The sequence below is a fragment of the Caretta caretta genome, chromosome 11 (assembly GCF_965140235.1).
Source record: "Caretta caretta isolate rCarCar2 chromosome 11, rCarCar1.hap1, whole genome shotgun sequence".
Classification (NCBI taxonomy): domain Eukaryota; kingdom Metazoa; phylum Chordata; order Testudines; family Cheloniidae; genus Caretta; species Caretta caretta.
Window position 1 is genome coordinate 74,334,318 of NC_134216.1, and position 27,878 is coordinate 74,362,195.

A 27,878-nucleotide genomic window follows, 5' to 3' on the forward strand; every position below is an offset into this window, starting at 1 on the left:
CCTATTTTAGCATTAATGCCATTTTCTCCTTATCCACATATCCTTTCCCTAGCCCCTTCTCTGCCATGAGCAGCTCAGCAGGAGGTTTTGGTTCTAAGTACTTGGCAATTCTTTCTCTCAGGCAGGTATGTAGATTGTAACAATGGGCCTTCAATAGACCTTGCTGCTCTGGGGGCAGGCAGAGCCCTTTCCACGGACCAGCTGTCCAATCTGTTCAGTTTCCAGAATTTTGCAGGAGATAGGACACCATCTGCTACAGAGCAGGAGGACAGGGAACCCTCTAATTTTTCCCTCCAGAGTTCATTAACTTTGCTGCAGTTTGGACTCAAGGCATTTTTAATCAAATTGGCTCCAATTTTTGCTGGATTTTAGTTTTGATCAGTTTTTCTGAAGTGCTGCTATGGCTCTTCCTTGCTGGTGTCTTGACCACCATTCAAAAATGACACATCTTCTCAGTGAGGAGAAGAAAAGTCTGTCCTGTGCTCTTCCAGAGCATAGCAAAAGAAATTGTTCCCCTTTGGAACTGGAGGAAAACCTCCAATATTGTGTACAGGGTTTTCTTTGAAGCTGCTAGATCTCCTTTAACTGCTAGATCTCCCTTAACCCCAACCACATCCTTTCTCTCCCCTCCCGCGCAACAAAGAGGTCACCAAAGGTCACAGCATTCCATTGTCCAGGAGCAGCACCACAATACCCAGCAAGCCAAAACTGAGTTTGCAAAAGCTTCCAAGGCCCCTTTCAGACTGGCTGCCAGGTCTGCTGTGTATGCAGTCCCTTCCAGGTGGCAGAAGGAGCAGCATCCCTCTGAGTCATTAGGCGGGGAATCACATTCTCCTCTCTGCACAGGCAAGTGGACCCAAGAAGTGTCAGTTGGTGCAAAAGGCAGCAGCCTGTTCTGAGTTGGTCACTGGGAGTGCAGGACAGATTTCGGGTGGGATTTACAGCGTAGCGTTTTCCTTATAAAGTTCTACATAGCCTGCGACTTACCCAACTTGAGCACCTCTGTCCCCGTGCCATGCTGCTGCAGCTCTCATCGGCATGACTTCTTGATTTAAAACATTGGTTTTCAACCTTTTTCCATTTGCGGACCCCTAAAAATTTTCAAATGGAGGTTTGGGTCCTCCTGAAAATCTTTGAGGGGGGACCACACGTTGAAACCACTGATTTAAAAGACAAAGGGAGTTAGCAGTAGAGTGTTCTCCAGTGAGGCCCTCTGCTGAGTCTGGGAGTGAAAGATCTGTGAGGGAGACGAATGGAGAAGAGGCTAGAGCAGTAAGCACAGGGGAAGCGTGAAGGATGGGCTGATGGTGTCCAGGCACTGTGATGATCCCCTGTGTTAAGGGCATTCTTTGTCCCCCTAGGAGCTGTCTACATTTTTCTACTGCTGATGCTCAGTGTTCAGTTTTCAAATGGTTATATTGGTGTTACATCAAAAGCAGCAGCATTAAAAATAAAACAAAAGAAAGGCAACTGTTCATTTATGCTTAGGCTGTTTTTGATGTAGTTTTTTAACAAGTGTCCTTAGATATTTTACAGTATATATGTGTGTATATTTTCCCCTTCTCATAAGAAAATAACTAAAAGAATTTTGCTAATATCTTCCAAAAACATCCCCTGTTGGGCAAAAACCAAGTGTGAACATTTCCACACGAAAAGGTGACTATTTCATGAAGATGTGTATGAATACATGGGATTACAATGGAAATCCCATTACATGTTTAGCCATGACAGTCTGCCCCATCGTAATTCATTTTTTTTTCCTAACTGCAGTAACTGTACTAGATTTGTGTAGTTCTGATATTCTTGAAGTGCTTCAGGGGAATGATTTAGCAACTGTAAGTCCATAAGTAATGCAGACTAGGATAAACTGTCCAAAATGCTAATGAATTCCAAGATTTTTATATAACCTTAAATAATATTTACAAGGAAATCCTGTCATTAATTTCATCAGCACTATTACTGCTAAATAGTAGTTTAAACTAAAAACTGTAAACATATTTTAAACATCTTCCCCACCTCCTAAAGTATACAGTGGTCAATCTTAAAATTTTTGCCTTAGTTAACTATATAATGTTAACTCAATATGCACTGCATTCCATGTTCCAAGTATGCATCATACTGAGGTGACCATAATTATTTATCAGAGGCAGAATTGGCTAGATTGACAGTGCAACCACTGTATTTAATGCTCATGGAAAGTGCTGGGTTTACCATACTGGAAGTTGTCATCTCCAGTTTATTCTCTAGAGTAGGTACAGCACAGCAGCTTCAATGCAAGCTTCCCCAGTGTGCGTAACCCTGATCTGGGGTGAGAAGGTAGTCCCATCTCCATGTCTCTTCTATCCCTACAGATTGCCCAACAAAGTGAGCAGATACCAGTTGTGATGTATTGTGATGACACTTTTTCATGTGGAACTAGGCTTAAAACCCTGTCATTTCACATAGTTCAGCTGTCACATTTTAACTCCTTGGTCTTAACTTAAACAGCGGTCTAGAGATGAAAGGCTTCATATCTCACTGTTAATTCCCAGAGCTGGTATAAATTCCCTGGAAGCACTAAAATATATACATATATCACAGGAGTATTTCAAACATTCTTTTTTCTAATACTTTCTGTTCTTGTTTACTTTTTAAGGGATGATACTTCAGCTGCAAATGACAACTGAAGGTGGTTGGTTTTAACAATATGTATATTATTGTCACCATCAGAGTTACTCAATAGCCATTTTCTCCCTTCCTTTCTTCCTTTCTTCTCTGCTGTTTTTTCCTCCATATTATCTTCAGACTGGTATCTTTCAGGCTTGGGGCCACTGCCCCTCCATGCACAGTCTCTGGTTGGTGCAGATCGGGTCTCCCCCTCAATACACAAACTCCGGCAACACCGCCCCTTGGGGCGCACGCAGTCTGCTCCCCTTCCCCAGAATGCCCAGGCCCTCCAGCAGTTAGTGATCCAGCAACAGCATCAACAGTTCCTGGAGAAACACAAACAGCAATTCCAGCAACAGCAACTTCACATTAACAAGGTAGGCAAACTGATTGTAAATGCTTTCTTGCTCATGCAATTTTAATGTAGCCTTTAGCTAACGTTCTTATATAATGGTTTCTCTCACTATAATATGTATGGCCTCTAACAATATAATCAATTACTCTTCATCCTTAGATCTCTTTTTCATAATTTTGTGAAATATATTAGGCTACATACAGTGGTTTATTCATATTATCATCTAGGTAAGAAATGATACCTCTGATGCAGATGCTGGGAAAGGAAGTACAATTTAAGCTACTGGTTTTCCAACCATATTTTCAAAACTCTTTATGCTGCCATTCATCCACATCAGCATCATATCCAGCTCTAGAGAGGAGAGCATACAAATGCTGTCAAGGAATATAGGGGAAAATGGATATATTGTACTTATATTTTGCTTGAAGAAGGAGGAGAAAGAATGTAGTATAAAGCGGTATACTATAATAAAAGTAAAGTAAAAGATTCCATTGATGATAAACTAAAAATTAATTGGGGAAAGGGTGTTTCTACTTGAGGCTGTTCAGAGTTATTTAAGGTTTGCTCACCAGGATAATCTTCTGAGAGAGAGTAATGGGACTGAGCACCTGAGTGGGAGCCAGAAACTCCTGACTTCCATTCCCAGCTCCAATGCCAACCCCCCCACCTATGGCCTTGGGCACATCATTTATCTTCTCTGCCTCCATTTCCCCATCTGAAAATGGGGACTTCTCCTAGCCCAAAGGGGTTTTGTGAGTATTAATTAGTTAATATTTATAAAGTGCTTTGAAGATGGAAAGTGCTATCTGTGTTTAAGTATTCTCACTTTCCATGAAGCACCTGGAGAACAGCTGAAAAGTATACGTATGTTGCACAAAGCTGTTCACCAGTACACAAATATTGCATTCACTTTGCAGGTCAGATAGATTATGGTGTACAGATAGATTATCTGTAGCAAAGAAGAGGTTATTTCAACTTGTTGTGCAGGTATGTTTTTTCAAAGACAAAATGGTTCGCATACGTGAGGATAGAATCTGAATTTAAAACTTGTCCTTGAAACACATGGAGGAAGATCTCAGCTGGTGTAAGTGGAGCTATGGCAATTTACCCCATCTGCTAATCTGTCCCACTTCTTTGGAAGGTAAAGTCAGCAGCTAGTCATTACAATAAAAAGAAAGCTGCTTTGAGTGTGGGATAGATCATAAATGTTTATAATTATTTTTAGTTCTGTTCTGACCGTCATAGTTGTACTAGTATTAAAAAAAAAAAAAAAAATTCTCAAGGAGCCCCAGTTGCGGTTTCTTAAAAAATCCCCCCACAAACTGACAGATTCTGAAAGAAAACTCAGCCTGCCAGTTTGATTTTCAGAGTGCTGTGGTTAGATTTCGGGTGGACATTTCTCCAAATATTTTCACTGTTCCAGTTATATGAGAAAATATAACTACTAGAAGCTGGATTAGCCTCATTGAGTGGTGGCCCATATAAAATCTTTCCAGTAAAAGAGAGAGTCACAATTTAACCCCCAAACACTTTGTTTATAGACTAAAGCTGAGTTGGGATGATTACACAAGCTACTGACGTCAATCTTGTACTTCTGGATATTTGCCACTTTGCTGTGCATGTGCCAGCCCTGGACGTCATTCAGGCTAGCGTACTGATGTGGTGTGGAGCTGCTGTTGCTGTGGAGATTTCCCTTACCTCACTCTAAACATGCTTTGTGTAGTGAAGTTCAAAATCGGGATTGCTGGAAGCAGGCAGTAGGTTCAGTTTCTTTGTTAGTAAGTAACTTGCACTTCAGTGGCTTGTTTGTTGAGTTTTTAAAGACTTCCCTTGCCAACACTTGTAAGTGTCCAAAGACTTCACTGTGACGTACCTACTGAACTCATTGAGGCTTTCATTTAGACCTCCCAGGAGTTTGACGTGCGTGTGTGATATTGTGCAGACTGATGCCTCTTTCAGTAGCCTGAACTCAGACCTAGATAAAATTGTGATGTGTCATGTCCATGGAAAAAGGAAAAAAAACATAGCTGAACGAGGACAATTTCCATTTGTTTTACTTGTTAAAGTAATGAGTTAAAATGCTTTAAAATACTGCGTGTGGGGCAGTTTTATCACATCGGATAACATCCAAATGCTGACATGGAAAAGTGTATTCTCAGAACACTCAGATATGTCAGGGCCCTTCTATGTAGTGTAGCAGCATAACTAACAATCACGTAATGGATTATTGTCTTTTAATTATAGGCAAGGCTCATGGCACTCTGTTTTCAGTTGCTTATGGTTTTGCCAAACGTTTACAATTTGCTTTCAAATTTTGCATGTCAGATGTCTGCCTCAGGCTGAATTTTGAGGAAACTTTTCTGCCAAAATAGTTCAAACTTTTCTGAGAACAAGGCTGGGGGGAAAAAACATGCGTTGCCGATGTTAAAAAAATTCTGGCTATGTTTTCTTTAAAATTTCTAGTCCCCCATCCTTTGGAGCAGGGACTTGACATTTGAATGCAAGGTGGCCTTTGTGTCACAGATGTGCCTTTTGCCATCCCCATGAAAATCCACCCAAATTGGCCAAGTTGAACTTTCAAAAATTGCCATTTGTACAGGCTCAGTGGAGACTTCTTAGAGTTTAGTTGCTCAAATCTCCAAAGATTCAGTCCTCATGGAGTGAGTTCTCACAGCTCCTAGTGATGACCAGACTATGCATGTGCCATCCCAGCTGAAGACATGCCATCCCCTCACAGCTCCTAGCACTGACTGAACATGTGCCATCCTCACAGAGCAGCTGAGCATGCACCATCTCCTCACAGCTCCTGTGTATGGGAAGCAATGCTTGTGCCTGCCCCAGAGAGTGACTGTGCATGCTCCATTCCAGGGATACGGAGCAAAGCCATGCTCTCCCTGTAATGATTGCTCAGAATCAGGGTGGTGCTGAGCACTGGAACTGAGAGCAGTGAGCCTGTCTCTGCTGTGATACTTGGAAATTACACACAAAAATGTAAATTAAAAGAACATTAAGGTTGCAAAGTCAAGCATTCAGAAGGTAGGAAATGCCAGAAATAAAGTTGACTGCAATTTTAATTCACCCACTTTATGCATATGATACTCCTGAGGGAATTCTGTGCAAATAAAAATAAAAATTCTGCGCATAGTATTTTAAAATTCTGCATATTTTATTTTTCAAAATAAGACAATATAATCACACCATTTTCAATCATTTGCTGGCAACTATTTTGAAATAAATTACCAAAATAATTGAAAAAGGTGTGATTATATTTTTATGGTGTTACTGTGCTATTTTGAACAACTAAAATATGCAGAATTTTAAAATGTTTAATTTTTTGGCGCAGAATTCCCTCAAGAGTACCAGGGTTCTGTTTGGCGCAATCTGGGTGCAGGCAGCTCGGTGGGGGGTCTGGGTATGGGGAGGAGAGAATCTGGATGCACGGGGGCTCGGTAGGGGGGGTTGGGTGCAGGGGGAATTGGACTCTGCAGGGGAGTTCAGGTGAAAGTGATTAGGGCTCAGTGTGGGAGGCTGGGGGAGTGGGGCTTGGTGGGTCAGGGTGCAACTGGTTGGGGCTCAGTGGGGTGGGGGTCAGTGTATAGGGGGGCTCCCAGTGCAGGGGGTGAGGCTCAGTGGGGTGGGGGTTCAGAGGGCTTGGTGGAGGGGGTTCTGGGTGCAGGGGGCTCCTGATATGGGGGGCAGAGTTGGTTGAGTGGTTCCAGGTGCGGGGAGGGGTCACTGTACGGGGAGCTGCTTCCCCTGTTCACCCAATCCCCGTGCATCCCGGACAACCCCTCCCTCCGTCCCCCCCCGCCCGCTCCCAGCCTCCCCCCGGCTAAGCCTCACCCCCCACACTCGGAACACCCATCCCATCAAGCCTCACCTCCTGCACCCAGACCCCCCAGTTCCCATCTGCATAATAGGCTTAACTACGCCACTATGAGGTGTGGATTTTTTACATTTCTGAGAGACGTAGCTCTGTGAATGTAAGTTTCCAGTGTAGATCAGCACTAAGACTTGACTTAATAGGCTACAACCCTTGTCTAAAGCAGTTTCTCACCCTTGAAGTCTTTCTGCAGAGTTTGTTGGTTTTCAGTCAATCCAGGATCCATTCCTTCATGAATCACCCCCTCCCCCCTCCCCCCCTCCCCCGCCAATAGCATCCTCAGTGAAATGATTTTCTCCTTGAACCCTGTTATAGTCCAGTAGCCCTTTGAAATGCATTCCTATGGTTGTTCCCCGGTGTACTGCTGCAATATTGTGCTCACATTTCTCCCCCCCTCCCATCAGTTTGTTTTCCCTATTGATTTTGCATGCCAGTATAGCTCCCATTGTTTTTGGCTCACAATGGTTAATCTGCCTAACACAGAGAGATAACTACTTTGCCTCTGAACTGGAAGAAACTTGTTTCTCCCTTTATTTGGTTACAGACTTTAATGCCTAATATTAGTTTGTATATTTAATTTCTCATGTAGTGTTAGTACATAAACTTCACAGTGATATTAGTGACCCGTGTGTCACCAACTTCCATTTGACACCTCACATGATATTCTTTATAGCTAGATTCTGCAACAGCAATGTGTTAGGTGTAATGAATTTGTCAGGCGTGGTCGGAGTTGCTGACAGAACAGGAAACCCTTTGCCAGTTGGTACGGAGGGGCTCTTCGGGTCACAGTCACATGGACTCCCAAACATTTGGGAACTGAGGTTGCAAAGCGAGTGTGACAGCTGGAGGAAACAAGCTTATTAGCAGCACTTGACTAAGTACAGGGCAGCATGAATCTTGGTGTTTATTTTTGTAGTTGTGGTACAAATCACCAAGCACAACTTTTCTCTCCTATAGCAACTAAAATACTCGACTTCAGCTTCATTTTGTAAGATGCAATTTATGAGTATGTCAGAAAGAGGCTTGGCAAACAGGGAAACAGGAAACCCAGACAAGAACAAATCTGTCACTCGTTTGCTTCTGGGTTTTTACTGCCAAATGGTTGTTTCCTTGCGGACGTTGAATGAAGTGGAGCAGCCTGCAAAGCATACAGGCTTTAGGGGATTCCAATTTCTTGAGAGAAAAATCAAACAACAAAAAAAGAGGATCATTGTTACTTAGGACATTGTTTCCCCGATAAAAGATTAATAGGCTAACCCAGTCTTTTTCTTTACTATAATTATCCTTTTGTTTTGGAGCTAGTTTGTAAGAAATACTAAGTCACTTTTTATTTTGCTTTCATTAAGCTGATTCTTTAGTTGAGAACATAGTCAGCTTTAACTCTGATGTGTTACACTTTATTTATCAGTTAACCTCTGGGATGTTTTCAGATGATACCAAAACCGAACGAGCCAGCCCGCCAGCATGAAAGCCACCCTGAGGAGACAGAAGAGGAGTTACGAGAACACCAAGCGCTTTTGGAGGAGCCATACAGTGACCGAGTCTCAAGCCAAAAGGAGATGCAAGGGTTGGCCAATATGGTGCAGGTGAAGCAAGAGCCCCTTGAGAGCGATGAAGAGGAAACAGAGCCACCACCGGAACTAGAGCCAGGGCAGAGGCAAGCTGAACAGGAGCTGCTCTTCCGTCAGGTAAGATACAACCGAGTGAGAATGTGTCTACAAAGTGGTCTCTTAGAATATGATGGAAGCAGACTGGCATTGTACTGTTGGTAAGCTTCTGCTGCCACCGTCTGCTCTGTACCTGTTTTGTGGCTATGTAAAGATGGGGTATTTGAGATAAGTTCGCAGAGGTAGTAATATGGATTAATATCAGTAATAATGAAATAGCTAGAAGGGCAGTGTATGCTAGCATAGCTCAGCAGGGTGTTTCAATGAGAGAGATATAGACTATCTTCCTCTTGGTGGAGGCAGAAGTAGTGCTGAGCTGCTGCTTTTTTTTAATATTTGCCAGCATGCCAAAACATCCCCAGCAGTGTGAAGGGCACAGATGCCTGGGAAAACCCCACAGCACAGTGAGCTGCATGCTGGATAGGTCCCCTTCGAAGTAGGACAGAGCAGTAGTGGACAGAGGACTGAAGCCCTGGCGGTACCATACGATGGTCTGATCCATTTTGAGGACTGAGCCAACTGCTTGCTGGGTAGCAGTGTTATCATCATTTTGCTGTACACACTATAACTTGGTGCTGTATTCAGATCATATACAGTAAAAGCTGTGTTATCCGTCACTTTATCAACCAGAAAGCTCTTTTAACTGGCATTTCTGATATCCCCCAATGCAAATTTTCAATCTAGTAACCGGGACTAGTTTACTGCCCAGCACGTTATGCAACTGCACATTCTGCACTCTACTTTTATGCAAAAGAGGCAGAAGACAAGTCAGCAAGCTGATATCAGGGATTGATTCAAAAAAGCCGCTTCCAGGTGTGTCATAGGGTCATTACAGACAGATTCAGCCCAATCTCCTACACCATCTATATTTACAATGATAATTGATGTTGATAATGACGACCCTGAGCACTGCAAGATCCTGAAGTGCCTTCTGAATCATCAAAGGAAGATTCAGTTATGTTCAATATAGTTTTAGTATTAAGTGTATTTTTAGTGATCTGGGTATATGCCAGGCGCGGCCCATAGTGATATGTGGTGTCATAAGATACCCTCCTGTATAGAAAACTTTACCTGTATATACCTAAGTGCTTCAAGAAACCAACCACTCTGCAGGGCAGTACTACTCCTGGATTGGTGAGTACCTGTCTCCTCTTTTATACTTTATTCATTTTACTGTATTCTAATTCTTTGAAAATTGTTATTCCATTGGTAAGGATAGCTTAGTTAACTGGAATTTTTGACTGACTGGCACCCCCATTCTCCCAACATGCTGGATAACAAAACTTTTACTGTACAATTATAATTGATTTTAAAGGGACAAGTATGTGTGAATCATAGAGTATTTATAAAAAGAAAAGGAGTACCTGTGGCACCTTAGAGACTAACAAGAATGCATCCGATGAAGTGAGCTGTAGCTCACGAAAGCTCATGCTCAAATAAATTCGTTAGTCTCTAAGGTGCCACAAGTGCTCCTTTTCTTTTTGCGAATACAGACTAACACGGCTGCTGCTCTGAAACCTGTCAGAGTATTTATAATTGGTATACATTTGAAGTACATGTCGATTAACTACATGAACTACATTAACTTTGCCGGCCGGCTGAGCAGCAGTTCTGCAGAAGAGGACCTGGGGATTGACTGGCTGAGCAGCAGTTCTGCAGAAGAGGACCTGGGGATTACAGTGGACGAGAAGCTGGATATGAGTCAGCAGTGTGCCCTTGTTGCCAAGAAGGCTAACGGCATATTGGGCTGCATTAGTAGGAGCATTGCCAGCAGATCGAGGGACGTGATTGTTCCCCTCTATTTGGCACTGGTGAGGCCACATCTGGAGTACTGTGTCCAGTTTTGTGGCCCCCACTACAGAAGGGATGTGGACATATTGGAGAGAGGGCAACAAAAGTGATCAGGGGGCTGGGGCACATGACTTAAGAGGAGAAGCTGAGAGAACTGGGCTTCTTTAGTCTGCAGAAGAGAAGAGTGAGGGGAGATTTGATAGCAGCCTTCAACTACCTGAAGAGGGGTTCCAATGAGGATGGAGCTCGGCTGTTCTCAGTGGTGGCACATGACAGAACAAGAAGCAGTGGTCTCAAGTTGCAGTGGGAGAGGTCTAGGTTGAATATTAGGAAAAGCGTATTCACTAGGAAGGTGGTGAAGCACTGGTATGGGTTGCCTGGGGGTGGGGGAAGAGGGTAGAATCTCCATCATTAGAGGCTTTTAAGGTCCGGCTTGACAAAGTCCTGGCTGGGATGATTTAGTGGGTGTTGGTCCTGCTTTGAGCAGGGGGTTGGACTAGATGACCTCCTGAGGTCCCTTCCAACCCTAATCTTCTATGATTCTATGAAAGCATTTCTAAAATTAACCCAGTCATCTAATAAGTTTAATAAGCAAAGAATAATGAAGTACTTATCCTTAGAATTATAGAAATTAAATAATATATCAATAAGCATCATCACATTGCCATGTCTAAATATGGTTAGAAGATAGACGGGCTAGAGGTATCGTTACATGGCTGTATATTGAACCCCTTTAGAAGAGGAGTAAGGACAGCAGTGCACCTATGTATGGTCCACAGAGATGATAGCACTTGAATTTTATGAATATAGTATTATGTGCTTCAGTACAAGCGGGGAGTGAGGGGAGGTACTGTCACAAGACAATGCAATTAGGACCTGATCCAAAGTCCATTTAAGTCAATAAGAGTTTTTTCATTGACTTCCATGGGCTTTACCTAAAGCAACTGAGAGGTATGTTACAAATTGGTGAATCCCCATTGCCTGTGGAAAATAATGTTAGCTGTAATTGCAGCATGATGCAACCTTTGGAAACATTTCCATGTCCTTTGGGATTTAGCTGGAACACAACACTCTTCACCATGAGATGTTTGCTGGCCAGCATACCAAGTCATCTGCAGACGTTGCATACAGGAAGTGTGGCTGGATTGACGGGGGGAAGCGAAGCATCAGGGCAAAACTGTATATTCCTTGTAACGACTTATACACAGTACACATCGTTCCAGGTTTATTAGCTTGGTTGAAAGTATGCAAATTGGACTTGCATTTAGGCAGAAAGAAAGCAGTGATTATTTCTAATGTCCATGCCCCTGCTTTTGTCAGATTCAGACACTGTAGGGCAGCCTTCTCCGCCGTACCATCAACACATGACTTGTCCACTAAAGAACAATGTGCCAACCCTAGGAAACAAATGTCATTTCTTTAGAAAATAAAGTGGAATTCCTGCGTGACTGGTTTGCGCCACTCTGACAGCACAAAACAATTTTAAAGCTAGGGCATCTGGCTGCTCGAGGCTTCCTCCTAATTGAAGGAATCTTCAGGTGATATTTGTGCTAAAACTGCTCCTATGCTACCTCCCCTCCATGCAGCCCAGACAGGCGGCATCACAGATGTATTCCTTTGGTTAGCTGATCCCCAGCTACAGGAGCAGCCCTGAGCGTTAAGGAGAGCAGCCTCCAGACCACAGGATGCTCATTGCATGCAATACAATTAGGATATATAAATTAACATAGAGTATTTTGCACTGGGTTCTGTATACCTTGTAGGCCAGGTCTGTGGATTAAAGATGAAGGAAACAAGTGCCTGATTGTATCTAATCTATACCTAGAAAGTCAAGAAAACAGAAAAATACTTAATACTGTTAGAAAAAAAAATCCTGAGATGCCTTCATTAAATAGATCAGCCTTGTAAACGGTGAATAATACAGGCAAATAAATTGTGACTTCTGCACAGGAATACCTAGAATTCCAAAGGTGACTGTTAAACAGCGTTCATTTACTTGTTTGGTATCATGTTAGGCCTTGAACGTAAACAGAGTAGGTGTTACGTAAGCCCGTGCTCAAGACCTGGACATCTCTGCCAGTGGTCACTTGTCATAATTCTGCTTCTCTGTTCCCTTTGCTAATATAACTGGCCAGATTCTCAACTGGTGAGAATTGATGTAGCTCCATTGAAGTCAGTGATTCTGTGCCGCTTTATGCCAGTTGAGGCTTTGGTCCTTTCTTTTCTGCTGTAGTATGGTAACATTTGTTGTAAATCACTGATTTTTATCAGGAGGCTGTGTGTGTTTCTGGCATTGTACAGTTCTAGTTTGGTTTTTAAAGATAAAATATATGCTCTTTTGCCTCCGAACTCCAGAAATCTGTGTCTTATGGTCCAGCCCACAGAAAAAGCCATGATCTGTGAAAATAGTAGTAACTTCTCAGTGTGTCACCATACTTGGGCAGAAAAAAACCCATATTCATATATTAATAAACATTGCATAAAGTGGCTAGGAGTGGGGAAAACTTGTGCAAGGTGCATGCAGGACTGTCCTCCTGACCTGCATGGCTGTTTAAGTATGGTGGATGCTGTTTAAAGTATGTTTGTGTATGTAGATAGATGGCCACATCCAGCAATAGAATACCCACTAACAGAAGGTGTGGTGTGGGAAGCAGTCACTAAAATGGAGCTAAATGCTGTGAAAGCTCAGTTGAAAGTGTTGTTAAAGTTCACCTCACCTTGGTTTTGAATCTGTATTAGCTATTCAAAATATAGTGCACGTTTGTAGTTGTGGGCCTCTTTTACTCCTCCTATATAAGAGAAAAAGTGAGTCTCTTAAAATAAACAAATACATCTTTGATTAGTAGATGTTAGCAGGCTGAGGATTTTGTTTTAAGTCGAGCTGTCAGCCCCAGATTGAAGGGGGAAGAGGAAGGGTATTTTTTGTACGGAATCCTCGGCCCTGGAAGCAGCCTCCTCTGTAGGACTAGCACAGCAGAAGTTTGTTGACCTTGTGGAAATGCTGAGAGACCTGTGCATTACGAATAGCAGGGAGTCAAATGAGGCTCAAGTGGCTGTAACATCATTACCTTCAAATATCTCCCAAAGGCATCATGTCCTGGCAGCAGTAAAAAGGGGGAAGGTGTCAGCTGACCCAAGTTGTGTTACTGGCCCCACTCTCTTTTCAGTACTTAAATCCCAAGCAACCTAGTTAAAGTGCATTAGTTCAAAACTTATTAACCTCCCATGTGGACACTCTCATTCAGAAGTAAAATGGTCTTAGTTCATTTTAGTTTAATCCACTTTGGGAACTAAAGTCAGTGCTCTGAGGTTGCACTATGCATTCTCTCCCTCAGGTGCTTGCTGGCTGGTTCTTGCCACATGCACAGGATTGGTCTAACAGTGGTCTAATTGGCAGCCAGTGGGCCAGATCTGGCCTGCAGTGCGGTTCCATATGGCCATCAGAAGCGTCCACACACACCCAACGTCCCACCCCACAGCACACCTGCTCTGCAAAATGGCATCATCTGCGCAGCATAATCTCATATGCTGTATGTGAACAATTATGCTGCATGGAGGACACCATGTTCTACACCATGTATTTCTGTGTGTGGACTGCAGAGGTGCCCCACAACTGGCATCCAGCCCACAGCACTGAAAAGGTTGTCCCACCCAGTGCCCAGTGGTAGCAAAGGAATATTTCCCCTAGGTCAGCTCGGCAGGGGTCCTGAGGTAAATTTTGCCTTCCTCTGCAGGTTTCTTGCTGGGATCATCTGGATGTATCTTGTGTAATTGCCTGCCATTGCAAAGACCTCAGGCACTGGTACATCTCAGTACCCCCTATTCTCCACATGTGGCACATAATAGTTTGGTCTCCTGATTTCTGTAATACTTTGGTTTAATTTCAGTTATTGGGTTTAGTGTGTGGGTGTCGGGTCATCCTGGTGGCCTGTGATATACAGAAGGTGACACTCACCTTAAATTCTTTGACTATTTCTAAAGTAGACAGTCTATGCAGTGTTTTAATGTGATTTAACTTAACACCTTCAGTTAATTTGTCTTAATTGTTTCTGGGTGTCCGCACAAGTATATGAGCTTGGCACTGCCTTGGTCCTGACCCTTGTCTGATAGATCAATATGGGAAAGCCATTTAGTGAAGGGTCCTCCACTGGGAACATTCTGCCATCAGCCCTGATCCATTCACAGGTAGGGCCTCTGGGTAATAACTCCATGTGCAGCTCTCAACTATTACACACATTCAGAAGGAGAGTGGTGGTCTTGAGTAGCAAAAATGTAAATCATGTAAGGCTGCAAAGTCAGCATGTGGGTTTGTATCCAAAAGCAAATTCGAGCTTTTTAAAAGCTGCACTTGAATAGCTGTGTAAGGGTGCGTAGACTCTGTAGTGTGAGTGAGTGTGTACTATGTCCCTGATTCAGAGCTCATGGAATTTAATGGGACCTTTTCCACTGTTTCCTTGGGCTTTGGATCAGGCCTTTATTTTAGCACACCTTCATATATATATTTTTAATGTATGTGTGTGTTCACTGTATCCAGGAAACAAACCAAAACTCCAAACAAAATTGTTTTTAAAATTCTGTGCCAACATTTTTTTATTGTGATATTTGCATGAACCGTCCCCTTATATTCCTTTCCATCCTCCCCAACAGCAAGCCCTTCTACTGGAGCAGCAACGCATTCACCAGCTGAGAAACTACCAGGCATCAATGGAGGCAGCTGGCATCCCAGTGTCTTTTGGAGGACATCGGCCTCTGTCTCGTGCACAGTCCTCACCTGCATCTGCCACCTTCCCCATGTCCGTACAGGAGCCACCCACTAAGCCAAGGTTCACAACAGGTAATGTTTCAGGGCACTGGAGGGTGATTGGATGTGGCTGTGACCGTGTAGAAGGGGAATGGGTAACACTAACACATCGTTGGAGGAGGCAAGGATTGCCCTCCCGTGAAAAAGCCACCCCCAAACCTGGTGTATTCCCAACTATCAGTTGGAGGCCAGGACATTATTCTGGCTGTGGCTAATCCCAGGCTCTGTGGCTAAGTAGGGGGTGGAACAATCTGGGTCAGTCATTATACACCATATTCCTTCTTCCCCTTCCTCCTCCCCTCCCCCAGTCCACACCCTCCATCACCAAAGGGAGAGATCCTAAAAAGGGAGAATACTATATATGTATTTTGAATAAGCTTTAAAAAAAAAGTGAAAGTGATGCAGTGTTATGACTGTACACTCCCAGAAACAAGGCCAATTCAGACTAAACCAGGCGGTTGATGTAAACATGAGGAAGGAAGAAGCACAGCGTGATTGATAAAGGACAATATACCAAGCAACGCTTCTAGCCTGAACTCTGAATTTACTTCCAAGCAGATTTTGGACCATGTTCTCTGCCCCAGTTCAAGCCCTTTTGCACCTCCTAAGTGTCACAAAGAGGCTGTGGTCTGGCTGCAGCAGCCTAGTTGTGAATTCCTCCCGGGGACGGGGGAAACTCTCAGTTATTGTATCATTGGCATAGGAGCTAGCTCTGCCAATCAGCTCCTGCTCTTCCCTGGTGTAAGGAGCAGGAAGGGGGTATGTCAGAGGCAGATCACTTTAGAGATGGCATATGGTAGCCAGTTGTCTTAAGGTAGGATAGCCGTCGGATTACCTGATGGCCTGACCCTCCTGCACTGAATGGATATTTGTGTAGGAGAGAGACATTGGTTTTAAATAGATTTTTTACAGTTTGATTTCACTATTGCATTGCAAGAGAGAGGGCGAGAGAGAAAGAAAAGAAAAATATTCAGTCCATACTGTAAGTGGTCTGGCAGCTGAGCTTAAATTGTAAATATGCAATAATGGGCTTTTTTATAACATTTTATAATATTGTTTTCTTGTTATAGTCCAAACTAGCCCCATCATGGAAGGTAGGTAGGCACAATTCCTCATTCTTGGATCAGCTACCAAAGTGTGTAAATATTTGTAGGATGCTGTTCTCCCCCAGAGACCAAAAGAAAGAAAAGTTTGCTCCTTCCTAAGCCATTAAGGACCATCATCAAAATCCTTTCAAATGCATTCTATTTTCTTTGAAAAAAGAAAAGGAGTACTTGTGGCACCTGAGAGACTAACCAATTTATTCGAGCATAAGCTTTCATGAGCTGTAGCTCACGAAAGCTCATGCTCAAATAAATTGGTTAGTCTCTAAGGTGCCACAAGTACTCCTTTTCTTTTTGCGAATACAGACTAACACGGCTGTTACTCTGAAACCATTCTATTTTCTTTGGTAAATTCTGTTTTGGGTAATCTGTCATTATATGGAGTTTTTCAGTTCCTATGTTAGGTAGTTACAAAGAGTTTTGTAACTGATTTCTTCCCAACGTACCAAAGGCCGTTAATGAATGTGACTGTGTGCAAAAAAGTCTCAGGCCAAATCACAATTCCTGTTTTTCTTTTCTTTGCGCTAAATAACTTTAAGTGGATAAACCAGTATTTTTCCACACCAGGTGTCATAAATATAAAGGGAAGGGTAAACCCCTTTGAAATCCCTCCTGGCCAGGGGAAAGCTCCTCTCACCTGTAAAGGGTTAAGAAGCTAAAGGTAACCTCGCTGGCACCTGACCAAAATGACCAATGAGGAGACAAGATACTTTCAAAAGCTGGGAGGAGGGAGAGGAACAAAGGGGGTCTGTGTCTGTCTGTAGTCGTCTTGGCCAGGGACAGAACAGGAATGGAGTCTTAGAACTTTTAGTAAGTAATCTAGCTAGGTATGTGTTAGATTATGGTTTCTTTAAATGGCTGAGAAAAGCATTGTGCTGAATAGAATAACTATTTCTGTCTGTGTATCTTTTTTGTAACTTAAGGTTTTGCCTAGAGGGGTTCTCTATGTTTTTGAATCTAATTACCCTGTAAGATATCTACCATCCTGATTTTACAGGGGGGATTTCTTTATTTCTATTTACTTCTATTTTTTATTAAAAGTCTTCTTGTAAAAACTGAATGCTTTTTCATTGTTCTCAGATCCAAGGGTTTGGGTCTGTGGTCACCTATGCAAATTGGTGAGGCTTTTTATCCAACATTTCCCAGGAAAGGGGGGGTGCAAGTGTTGGGAGGATTGTTCATTGTTCTTAAGATCCAAGGGTCTGGGTCTGTAGTCACCTAGGCAAATTGGTGAGGCTTTTTACCAAACCTTGTCCAGGAAGTGGGGTGCAAGGTTTTGGGAAGTATTTTGGGGGGAAAGACGCGTCCAAACAGCTCTTCCCCAGTAACCAGTATTAGTTTGGTGGTGGTAGCGGCCATTCCAAGGATAACGGGTGTAATATTTTGTACCTTGGGGAAGTTTTGACCTAAGCTGGTAAAGATAAGCTTAGGAGGTTTTTCATGCAGGTCCCCACATCTGTACCCTAGAGTTCAGAGTGGGGGAGGAACCTTGACAGTGCAAAAAAGTCTCAGGCCAAATCACAATTCCTGTTTTTCTTTTCTTTGCGCTAAATAACTTTAAGTGGATGAACCAGTATTTTTCCACACCAGGAAAGACAATCAGCTTGGTCTGTAAGTTTGTTGGCCTACATTAATAACAGCAGTTAGATGTAAAGTGTGAGCCTTTGGTGCCTGTGCATGCCGGCTGGGAATTTGGGTATGCATGTCTAGCAGTGCACATGCTCAAGCAGTTGCCTGCTTATTGAAAATCAGGCCTTATAATGTCAAGTTTTTATAATGTCTGCATACCTGGATTTCTAATGGAAACAACAATAAGCAGTCAGTAGTGGCACCAGAAAGGGCAAGGATACAATAGTGTGTGTTGGCATTTTCAAAGGATCCTAAGGGAATTAGGCACCCAAACCCCATTGAAGGTCAGTGAGCACCTAGTTCTCTTAGGCCACTTTGAAAATCCCAGTCTTCAAGATTATGGATCCTACATACATTTTAGATGTTGAGTCATGACTTGCCCTTATCTGTTTCCAGCTTCATCATTTAAGTTGCAGTATCAGTCATGTGAATCTCTACAAAATTTGACTGTACAGTAACATTTACTATCATGGGATTTACATTTTACCTAAATATGTGCCTCGTAATTTCAGTTGTAATTATATATTAGAGTGGAGTAGTGATTTTGAAAACTGTAAATAAGTAGTGATTTTGAAAACTGTAAATAAATCTGCTCAAAATTCTACAATTGTAGACGTCAAATTAAAGAAAATAAGTGTTCAGGTAGGATTAAAAAATTGCTTAAAACGAGAAGAAACCCACATTACCTTTACATTGTATGAGACACACAATACTGTGACAAGACAATGTGCAGAGTACTTAATGTATTTTATCTGGTTAATATCCTTTTCACAACATTTAATTTGTGAAATGTTTTTAACTCTAGGGGCCCGATTCTCCGCTACCTTGAACATTGTGCTCATCATTGCGCATCATTGTGCATCATTTATACTCATGCAATGAGTGGAAAGTGGGGTGTAAAACCCTTTAAAATTCAAATGGCAGCATTTTGCACTTGCACAAGTACAGATGACAACCAACATAAGGTGCAAGGAGAGTCACAATCCTGCTGTCTGTACCATTGCAATTGGGTAATAGAAAATGTTGAGGAAAAGGAATATTTTTATGTTTTTTCCTTATACCATTATAAATGGTGCATTTAAATCCTCCTCTGCCCTTATTCGAATTGTGACTCTTTCTTTTTCTTTCTTGAGCGGGGGTGAGGGAGAATCTTTTAGACAAGTGTTTTTGGTACATATCTTATTACCTTGGCTGGAAAGGAATGTTCCATTTTATTACTGCAGCTCAGAGTAACAGAAGAGCTTTCAGATTTTAAAACATTAATATTTCAGTGAGCTAGTCACAGAATGTAAAAGCAAAATGTTTCAGGCATACTCCATTCACATTCTAGAAGAGATTTACCCGATTAGATTTGGTACAGAGAGTTACTTTCTTGAATTGAAGTTCTGCCCACTTGATATAGAAAATACTGATTTGGAGGGTGGGGAATGAAAATTTTTTAAGATATTTGTAAGGACAAACAGAGAAAAGCTCTAGGGCATTCTGTCACAACATGGTCTCACACACACAGCCATAGTTATACTGGAAAAGATTCAGTTGTAATGGTGACTATTTTTGAAGTCTAATATTGTAATTAAGTGCCTTGAATTTTACAGTAAATTAGGATTTGAAATTAATTTTTAAATAATCCACTTTTTAAGAAGTGGCTTGAAAAGAGAATCTGGGTTTGAGGTCCTAACCAAACTGACCAAAGAGGTCAACAGACTCCAATAGTGCATCTTTAAAAGATCAGCCTCGTGTAAACTAAGCAAATGAATTAAAAATTGCCTCTAATTTTTTATCACTTTTATTTCTAAAGTGTATAGTAAATCCTTCTAATGCATTTTCTTGGGAGAGTTAGGAACATCGATATGCCGTACAGAATCAAATCACTGGGTCTTTCTATTTCATTATCCTGTCTCTAGCAGTAACCAGTTCCTAATGCTTGAAGGGTATATTGCAGGGAAAATATGCGGGGGGGGAGGGGTGCGGTGCATACTGCATATTTGAGGAGTGTGTTGCATTAGTACATATGAAATTGAAAACAACCCTTCCTGCTTATTGCAGGCAATCAGTTTCATGTCCTGAAGCATGACATTGTACTTGTGCTATGTGAGAGGAAAGTAGATGTAAACCCTGCAAACTCGGAATGGCAGTAGTTTGCATTTGCACAAGGGTAAATGACAACTAGCATAAGGTTGGTTACATTAGAGGTCTGACCCTGTGTTCTTGCTAACACAAGTAGATCCATTGACATTAATTGGAATTCTGGTGCATGTACAATTTTACTCACTTGAATAAGGATTCCCGAGTTGGGCCATTGGTTTGCAGTTATCCAGCTTCTGATCTCCTGTGAAGATGAATTCCATAAATTATTCTAATATTCTGTGTTAAAGCATTTTTTTATTTCTGATGAAGGGCATTTATTCTCTTCTCTGCAGAAGCAATATAATGATCTGAACCTCAAATCATATGTTTATCCTGCCAAGAAAAGCCGGTTGGCTTTAGTACTGACCTTTAAAAATGATTGTTCCCACACCTGGGGGAATATTTTTCCAGCAATGAACCTGTAATGGCCAAAGTAGTTTTGTATTTTAAATGTAAATGGTCAAGCATTTACTTTTTCTCTATGCAACACAGTGTCCTCAATTAGAGGAAGTTCAGTCCTACTCTTTCCCGTAGCTACAGATGTTAAAAACGGGGAATAATGCATAAATACTATACAAGATAAACTTCAGTGAATTACTGCTGTTGTCACTGTTTAACCAGGGGTGGGAAGAGTTTTAGAATTTAATTAGATTGGACTTTTTCTGAATTATGGTTGCTCTCCAAACTTACCTAAGGAGAATATGTAGCCCATCCTACCATCACCTCTTCTGTAAATGTATGAATTTATCTATATAAAATACTGTACCATCTGTTTTTTATCCGTAAGCACACACCCATGTGATATGTACATGCATGTCCCCTATATATAATAGGTATATATTTGAGATAGAGACAGAGCAAAATCCAGTGTTCTTTCCCGGTGCTGAAGTCAAAAACAATAGCTAACCATTCTACTAGCCCACATCCTCTCTTCAACTTCAGTTTGTGTTGTTTGGTATTGCCCAAACAGTTCCTAATGGAGCAGAATAATTCAGAAAGAAGCAGACAGGTGGGCACTCTTATAAATATTTGTTGTAAAGCCCTGATTAATTGAACTTTGGTTAACTTAATCATTTAGTTAACGAGAGCTCCATTCTGTCCTCTGGAGCGGTAGTGTGTGTTTTCCTGCACTCAGAGGTTCCAAAACCTGGAGCAGAGTGAGGAATTGCCAGACAACTTCCCCTAATGGCTGAAAGGGTCAGCACTGGCCCCAGTGCACAGTGGAAAGACAGCTTTGGCAAACTGGTTGGCTTTCAAAGGAGCAACACTAATAGCAAATCTATCCTGCATCCTCTGGACCCCCTGATATTTCAAAGATTTTTGGGTGCTCCCCAACATAAACTTATCTCTGACTTAAGGGAAGGCTAGAACTAAACTTTTCACTATGTCCGTTTTGTTTAAGCAAAAAATGTCATCCTTTATTCCCCAGAGTACACAATTGTGGAAAAACTGGTAGTTTTGTTCAGTGGTGTATTTGACCTAAACTCTCAAATCCTGGTCCAGAAGTGTAACTGGGTGGAAGTGTAACATGTATCAGAGTCACCTACATTGTTGAGATTGGATAAATCTTGTTTCACAGGGATTCAGCCTCTTGACTCCCATGTTTAAAGGAAATAACACTGCTAAATTCCCATGTAACACATTGAATAGTTATCCCTAAGTGTGTGCTAATAAACTGCTTTCCATGTACCTTGAATCTTGTGTTGCCAAGTAACCTTGATGTGAAGACTTTAAAGCAAACTATTTTATGGAGCAAAGACCCTTCCAAGGATGTATCCGCTTGTTCCTTAATCCAAAAACCTGGAAGCATTTTATCAGCAGTTGTAATAGCACTTAATGTGAGAGTCATAGAAATGTAGTGTCCTTTTATAATGCTTTCTTATACTCATGTCTGCCTAAATCTGTGCTTTCACCTGCTTTCATTTGTACATCTGCTTTTATAAACCGTACAGATTCGTCCTCTAGTAGTATTAATGATTCATTTCTTTTCCAAATACACTGAGAATTTCCAACAGGGAGAAGTCAGTGCATGATTGATAATACAGTGCCACCTTAGAAGTTAAGAACACAGGACAGAGAGAGGGAGGGATAGCTCAGTGGTTTGAGCATTGGCCTGCTAAACCCAGGGTTGTGAGTTCAATTCTTGAGGGGGCCATTTAGGGACTGTGGCAAAAATTGGGGTTGGTCCTGATTTGAGCAGGGGTTTGGACTAGATGACCTCCTGAGGCCCCTTCCAACCCTGATATATATATACTATGACTGGAATCCTGGATCACTGACTCCAGTCCCCACAATTTTACTACAATTTTGTTTTCCTAATGCTCTTCATCCGCTTGTGGAATGAATATTTCCATTGTGTAGGGTTTCTGTTCAATACAATGTGCTCTAGTCCACAGCAGAGGGTTTTTTTTTCCATGTCTCACGAGATAGTTTCTTTATTGCAAGCAATTTTTGTAACTTCTGCTGCAGGCCTTGTCTATGACACCTTGATGCTGAAACACCAGTGTACCTGTGGAAACACAAACAGCCACCCAGAGCATGCAGGGAGAATCCAGAGCATCTGGTCCCGGCTTCAAGAGACAGGCCTCCGTGGCAAGTGTGAGGTAATAAGTACTGCCACAGGAATGGGCAGACATGTAGTTTGTCATGTGTTTGGGAGGGAGAGAACAGACTTGGCATTTTGGTTCTGCTGCAGGTTTTCATGTGTGCATTTTAAGGGACTCCAACATTCTGCTTTTAAAGACCAGCATCCTGAATTTGCAACTTGGATCTCTGATTGCCACATGGGCACACAAACTAGTACCAGATTCTGTTCTTAGATTTTCATGGATCTGACTGCAGGCTGGGTTCTTCCAAATGTGTCTTATGTTTAACCCATTCATACATAACTGTTTCTATTTGTCTGTTTGTATCTGCCATGAATGCTTTTCTGGTTGTCCACTTTCATTGCATTACTGTGACTTTTACAATCACAGAATTCATAGAACTCCATAGTGTATGTCTGGCCAACAGTTATTGCAATATTTGCAGTAGGAGTCAGTCGTGTAATTTTTTGGTATTACTCTCACTAAAGTGAAATACTTATATAGCATTGACTCTTGCAGGAGTTCAATATCTATTGCTATTGTAAATTAAGTTTTGTATTTTAACCCCAGGCCATAATAACAGGAGTTATTGGTTAAACTCGATCCTTAATTTGCTATTTCCAGTGCTTCTGTGGCATTTTTTTTCCTTTTAATATTGTGGTGAACTTGATGGTCTAGCTAAGATTGATGTCCTGCAAAAGAAGAAGGGGTTTTAATGGGATTTATGGTCCTGCAGATCAGAGAGTCAGTATGGTTTGTATTAATTTAGTTGTCCATCTCTGCTGTGGAGACCAGGAGGAGACTAACGAAGGCACACAGATGTAACTAAATTCCTATAAAGAAAAGGAGTACTTGTGGCACCTTAGAGACTAACCAATTTATTTGAGCATGAGCTTTCGTGAGCTACAGCTCACTTCATCAGATGTTTACCGTGGAAACTGCAGCAGACTTTATATACACACAGAGAATATGAAACAATACCTCCTCCCACCCCACTGTCCTGCTGGTAATAGCTTATTACCAGCAGGACAGTGGGGTGGGAGGAGGTATTGTTTCATATTCTCTGTGTGTATATAAAGTCTGCTGCAGTTTCCACGGTAAACATCTGATGAAGTGAGCTGTAGCTCACGAAAGCTCATGCTCAAATAAATTGGTTAGTCTCTAAGGTGCCACAAGTACTCCTTTTCTTTTTGCGAATACAGACTAACACGGCTGTTCCTCTGAAACCTAAATTCCTATAATATTGGTTTATCTTGAGGAAACTGCATATTGCACAGCTTCCTCTGATTAAGCTAGTTTGATTAGAAATAATTTCTGAGCAGTAAGGAAGGTTAACCACTTGGGGGCAGCATTGTCATTAGCTAAACTTCTAGTGCTTGCATCTTTATATAGAGAACAAGAAAGAGTTGAGACTGGTTTGTGTCTGAAAAGTCAAATTGAATGGAACTTTGGGATTATTCTCTCTCTCTCTCTTTTGAAAAATATACACAAGACAAACAAACTATTGTCATTTAGGTCAGCTTTTTACGAGCAATGCTTAAACCATGCGGTATTAATTGCCTCATCTCCTACCTCTGTATCGCAGTCAGTCTCCACGTGGCAATAAAGTGCTTTGATCTGTAAAGTTTAAACAACTGTTACCCACTTTAATTTGGCCCTTCACACTGCTCCCAAGAGCGGAAATATGGGAGTTATGTTTGACACTCAACATTTTTCCTCCCACATTTCCCTGGTCTGTAATTATCTTCTGAACATTGGTAGCCTACAACCTCATCTTGACCCTGCTCTCCTGAAAGCCTTAACCATGTATTAATCACATCCTGTCTTTCCTTTGACAGTATCCTTTCTTACGATATTCCTCAGTCTCTAGTCTGTAAGCTTCCGGGTGCCCAGAATGCTATGACTCCACTGCAGCATCCAGATTCCAATGGTCTTCCTGCTCCTTCTTCTCCACTGCTTTCCTAGTTCTCTCCAAACCCGTCTCACAGCCCCTTCCCTGTCTTCAAAATGGTGCCTGGACTCCTCCCCCTTTTCCATCCCCTGGCTCATCTGCCTCCTTGCCACCCACTCACTTCATTCCTAATCTTGGAGTTCCTCTTTTCCTCCCCTCTGAGCCACTTTAATTGGGATCACTCATTAAGTTGTACTGACCCACTGAGTCATCTCTCTGGAACTTCCAAGCCCCTGAGTCACATCCTTCCTCTTCATCTCTTCTTAATACTCTCCTGTAGGTTCTAGCTCTGTAAAGGGTTACACACTGGTGTGCAGTTAAGACTATGTATACAATATATTGTTTTGTATTTAGGCAATATCAGAATGCAGGATGCAAAATATCTATAACAGGTGACTGGGGAGGAAGAATTTTCAGGTTTGAGTGACTTGTGCTGGCATGTTGGAGTCTGCCTGTCCCTTGTTTGCACTGACTCTAAATAACCCTTTTCTCTTCCCCATAAGGCTGGGGTGCACTGCAAACTGTTGCAGATATCAAGCTTCATCTATAGGTCTTATGTCAGGGAACTTGAATGGCCCAGAGGAATTGGTAGGAGTGTCCTAGAGTTTGGCTTGATTTTTCATCCCTGACATTGGAAATAGAAAGCTCCTCCTAGGCACGTTGTATACTTATTAAATACAAAAACTCTACATTAAAAGGATGTTTTGGTTGTAAAGTGAAGCTCTGAGGTGTGCTTGTCTCCCCAAAGTATATGTACAACTATGTGTTTCCTGAGAAGAATAAAATACGTTTTACTAGAAATACAGAAAAAAGGTTTGAACAACATGAAATCTACAGTATCTAAGAAGACTATGGTATTATTTAGAAGAGAGAGTGGTGTTTCTAGCCTCCCATTGGGCACAGACTTTGGGGAGACAAACACACTCAGAGCTTCACTTTACTTTTTTATTACACATGTAGGGTCAAGTCCTCCACTGGTGTTAATGGTAGTTCTCCTTTGAAATCAGCAGAGATGCAGCTGTTTTCCAGATGAAGATTTGGAGAACTGCTACCATTCTCCTCTATTTGTGCATAGTCAGATAATACAACTAACACAATGTATTATTCCAGAAAATCTTAAAAAAAAAAAAAAAAAAGGCAGCAGTTGAGGACAAGTCAGTTCATCTGTCCAGAGAACAAGAATGGCATCTAGGCAGGGGGAAAACACGAAAGAGAGAAGGGATAAAGGAATAATTGAAACAGATTGATCATGAGCAGGAAGGGAAGGCAGAAAAGAGGGGAAAGAATTTTTTCTTGGAGGTTATTTTCAAACTCGTTGGGGCTAGTGTTTTTGCAGTTACTTCGTCTGTAACATGACTCTGTATTTTGCATCAGCATTTATCCTCAGAAAATCTTAACAGTAGAGTTTAAAGAAAATAAAAACAAAAGCCGAACTTAACTGGACAGGTGACTCAAATCATGAGAGTGAAAGAAGCTTCCTGCTATGCTTTGTTTTCTTGGTTTAAGGCTTAAGGACTTTATAAAACTACCTCCTGTGCAAATACATTTTTAAACACCAGAATACGGCTTGCACCACGGATTTGAGACATCCCTTCTGATTAGCTTGATTTGTGTACCAGCATTATGCCCTACAATGTTGTCTGAAAGAAGATGCTGCCTTTGTACAGTTTAACAGGTGTCAGTGTGGCTCACTAGGTAGTGCACTCCTCTCTGGAATATCAGACATTGTAGTTGCCCAAGATTTTGAGCCCACAGCCAGTGGGGAGATTTCTGCACTAGAACAGGTGCTGAATTGTTGGAAGTATTGCTGTGCTCTGAATGAGATGTGAACCACATCCTTCCAGTTTCTGTAGTCCTGATGACTGCCCTCATGTAAAATTAAAGATATTTCATGGCAGTCCTTTCAAAACAGTAGGGATAATCCTTGGCTTGTGCTCCCATATGCATCTCTTCAGGACTGCGAGGAACAGTTTGGCCCTATCTTTAGAGGAAGTTCTGCCTTTCTCTTTTAGGAAGTTTTTAAATTGTACATTTTGGACATATAATGCTAAAAGGCAGGACTATGGGAGTTTTAATAAGTTGTCCCTTCTTGGTCTAGGCTGCAGTGGGTCTGTAGAAGAGGTGTGTAATCTGCTGAGCACTTTGTAAAGTGTGCACAAAGGCCTTGTGAATGTCTCCAGTGTGCCAATCCTTTGGCAGAGTATTCCGTAGTTTCTGGTGCTCCTGGGACCTCCACATGCTGCGAACAGAGCTCACTGATACAGGAATTCTCATATTAGTATATTGAAAATACAAATCATGCTGTCAGGAAAATGCCAAAGTTCATTCTATTCTAAAGGAAAGCCACACAAAAAAAATAACTCATTTTAGAGACACTGTGACCAAAAATACCCCAAGCACATTAGGATAAATTCTGAACCACCTAAAACACTTGTGTTTTTACACTCATATGTTTCATAAACAAAGCAACTTTTGCAGCACACTTAGCCCCCAAAAATTCTCGTTTCCACATCACCAAACGTAACGCTTTCTTGTCCAAGCTGTGTATTTCCTTTGTGACATTTTAGAGAAGGTTACAAACCCCTACTTAAAATGGAAAGTCTGTCACTTCCTTAGCTCTGGAAAGTTACTGCCTTTTCCCTAGAATGAGAGAGAATCCAAATGCCATTTTCATGTTGGGTAAAGTTCATTCTTATATCGGGGATCAGGCCAAAGTCTGTGCACTGCTTAAGTCCCACTCAACACCTCAAAATAGCACTTCATTGTTGCACAGGCCTTCTGCTGGCCCACTGCACAGAGGTGAATTTCAGTCGTAGCAATTAGACCTGAGTGAAAATGAGTTAAACATTAAGCCTTGCCCGGAATGCAGACTGAACTTTTTTTGAAATTAGGGAAAAGGTCCAAGTTGTAAAACCTTCTGGGTGAAATCCTGGCCCCATTGAAGTCAATGGGAGTTTTGCCATTGATTACACTGAAGCCAGGATTTCATTCTCTGTGTTCATCTACACTTGCTGGTTCCAGCTGTAAATAAGAGCATGGAGGAGAAACATTGTTCTGGTTTTTTTTCTGGCATACCCTAAATCAGGTCGGAATCTCAAGTCTGACCTTGCATGATCTCCAGCCCAGTTTTTAGAGCAAAAAGATTTTGATTAATCCTTAGTTGCTCCTCTGAAGAGAAGCCCCAAAGTCTTTGCCATTCAGCTATTATTAGTTGTGGTGGGATTTCTTTGTGCAGGTTTGGAACACTGTTCTTCCATCAGGGAGCAGCTTATGTGGGTGCCTCTTATTCATGGAAATGATTTGTACTACTAAATCCTGACACATCAATATGAGAATAGCT

At 41.8% G+C, this 27,878-nt stretch overlaps 1 protein-coding gene across 12 annotated transcripts in view; it reads left to right on the plus strand.

The window, feature by feature from the left end:
- Window positions 1-27,878, plus strand: part of HDAC4 (histone deacetylase 4) — a 475,906-nt gene that overhangs the window by 376,332 nt on the left and 71,696 nt on the right. For 10 of the 12 annotated variants that reach the window (XM_048870012.2, XM_075118166.1, XM_048870013.2 and 7 more), the window contains 4 exons: window positions 2,785-3,023; window positions 8,315-8,572; window positions 14,990-15,176; window positions 22,472-22,605. In XM_048870012.2, the coding sequence (XP_048725969.1) occupies window positions 2,785-3,023; window positions 8,315-8,572; window positions 14,990-15,176; window positions 22,472-22,605 (818 nt within the window). The remainder of the gene's footprint in view (window positions 1-2,784; window positions 3,024-8,314; window positions 8,573-14,989; window positions 15,177-22,471; window positions 22,606-27,878) is intronic. The other 2 variants (XM_075118165.1, XM_048870014.2) reach the window with 1 other exon arrangement.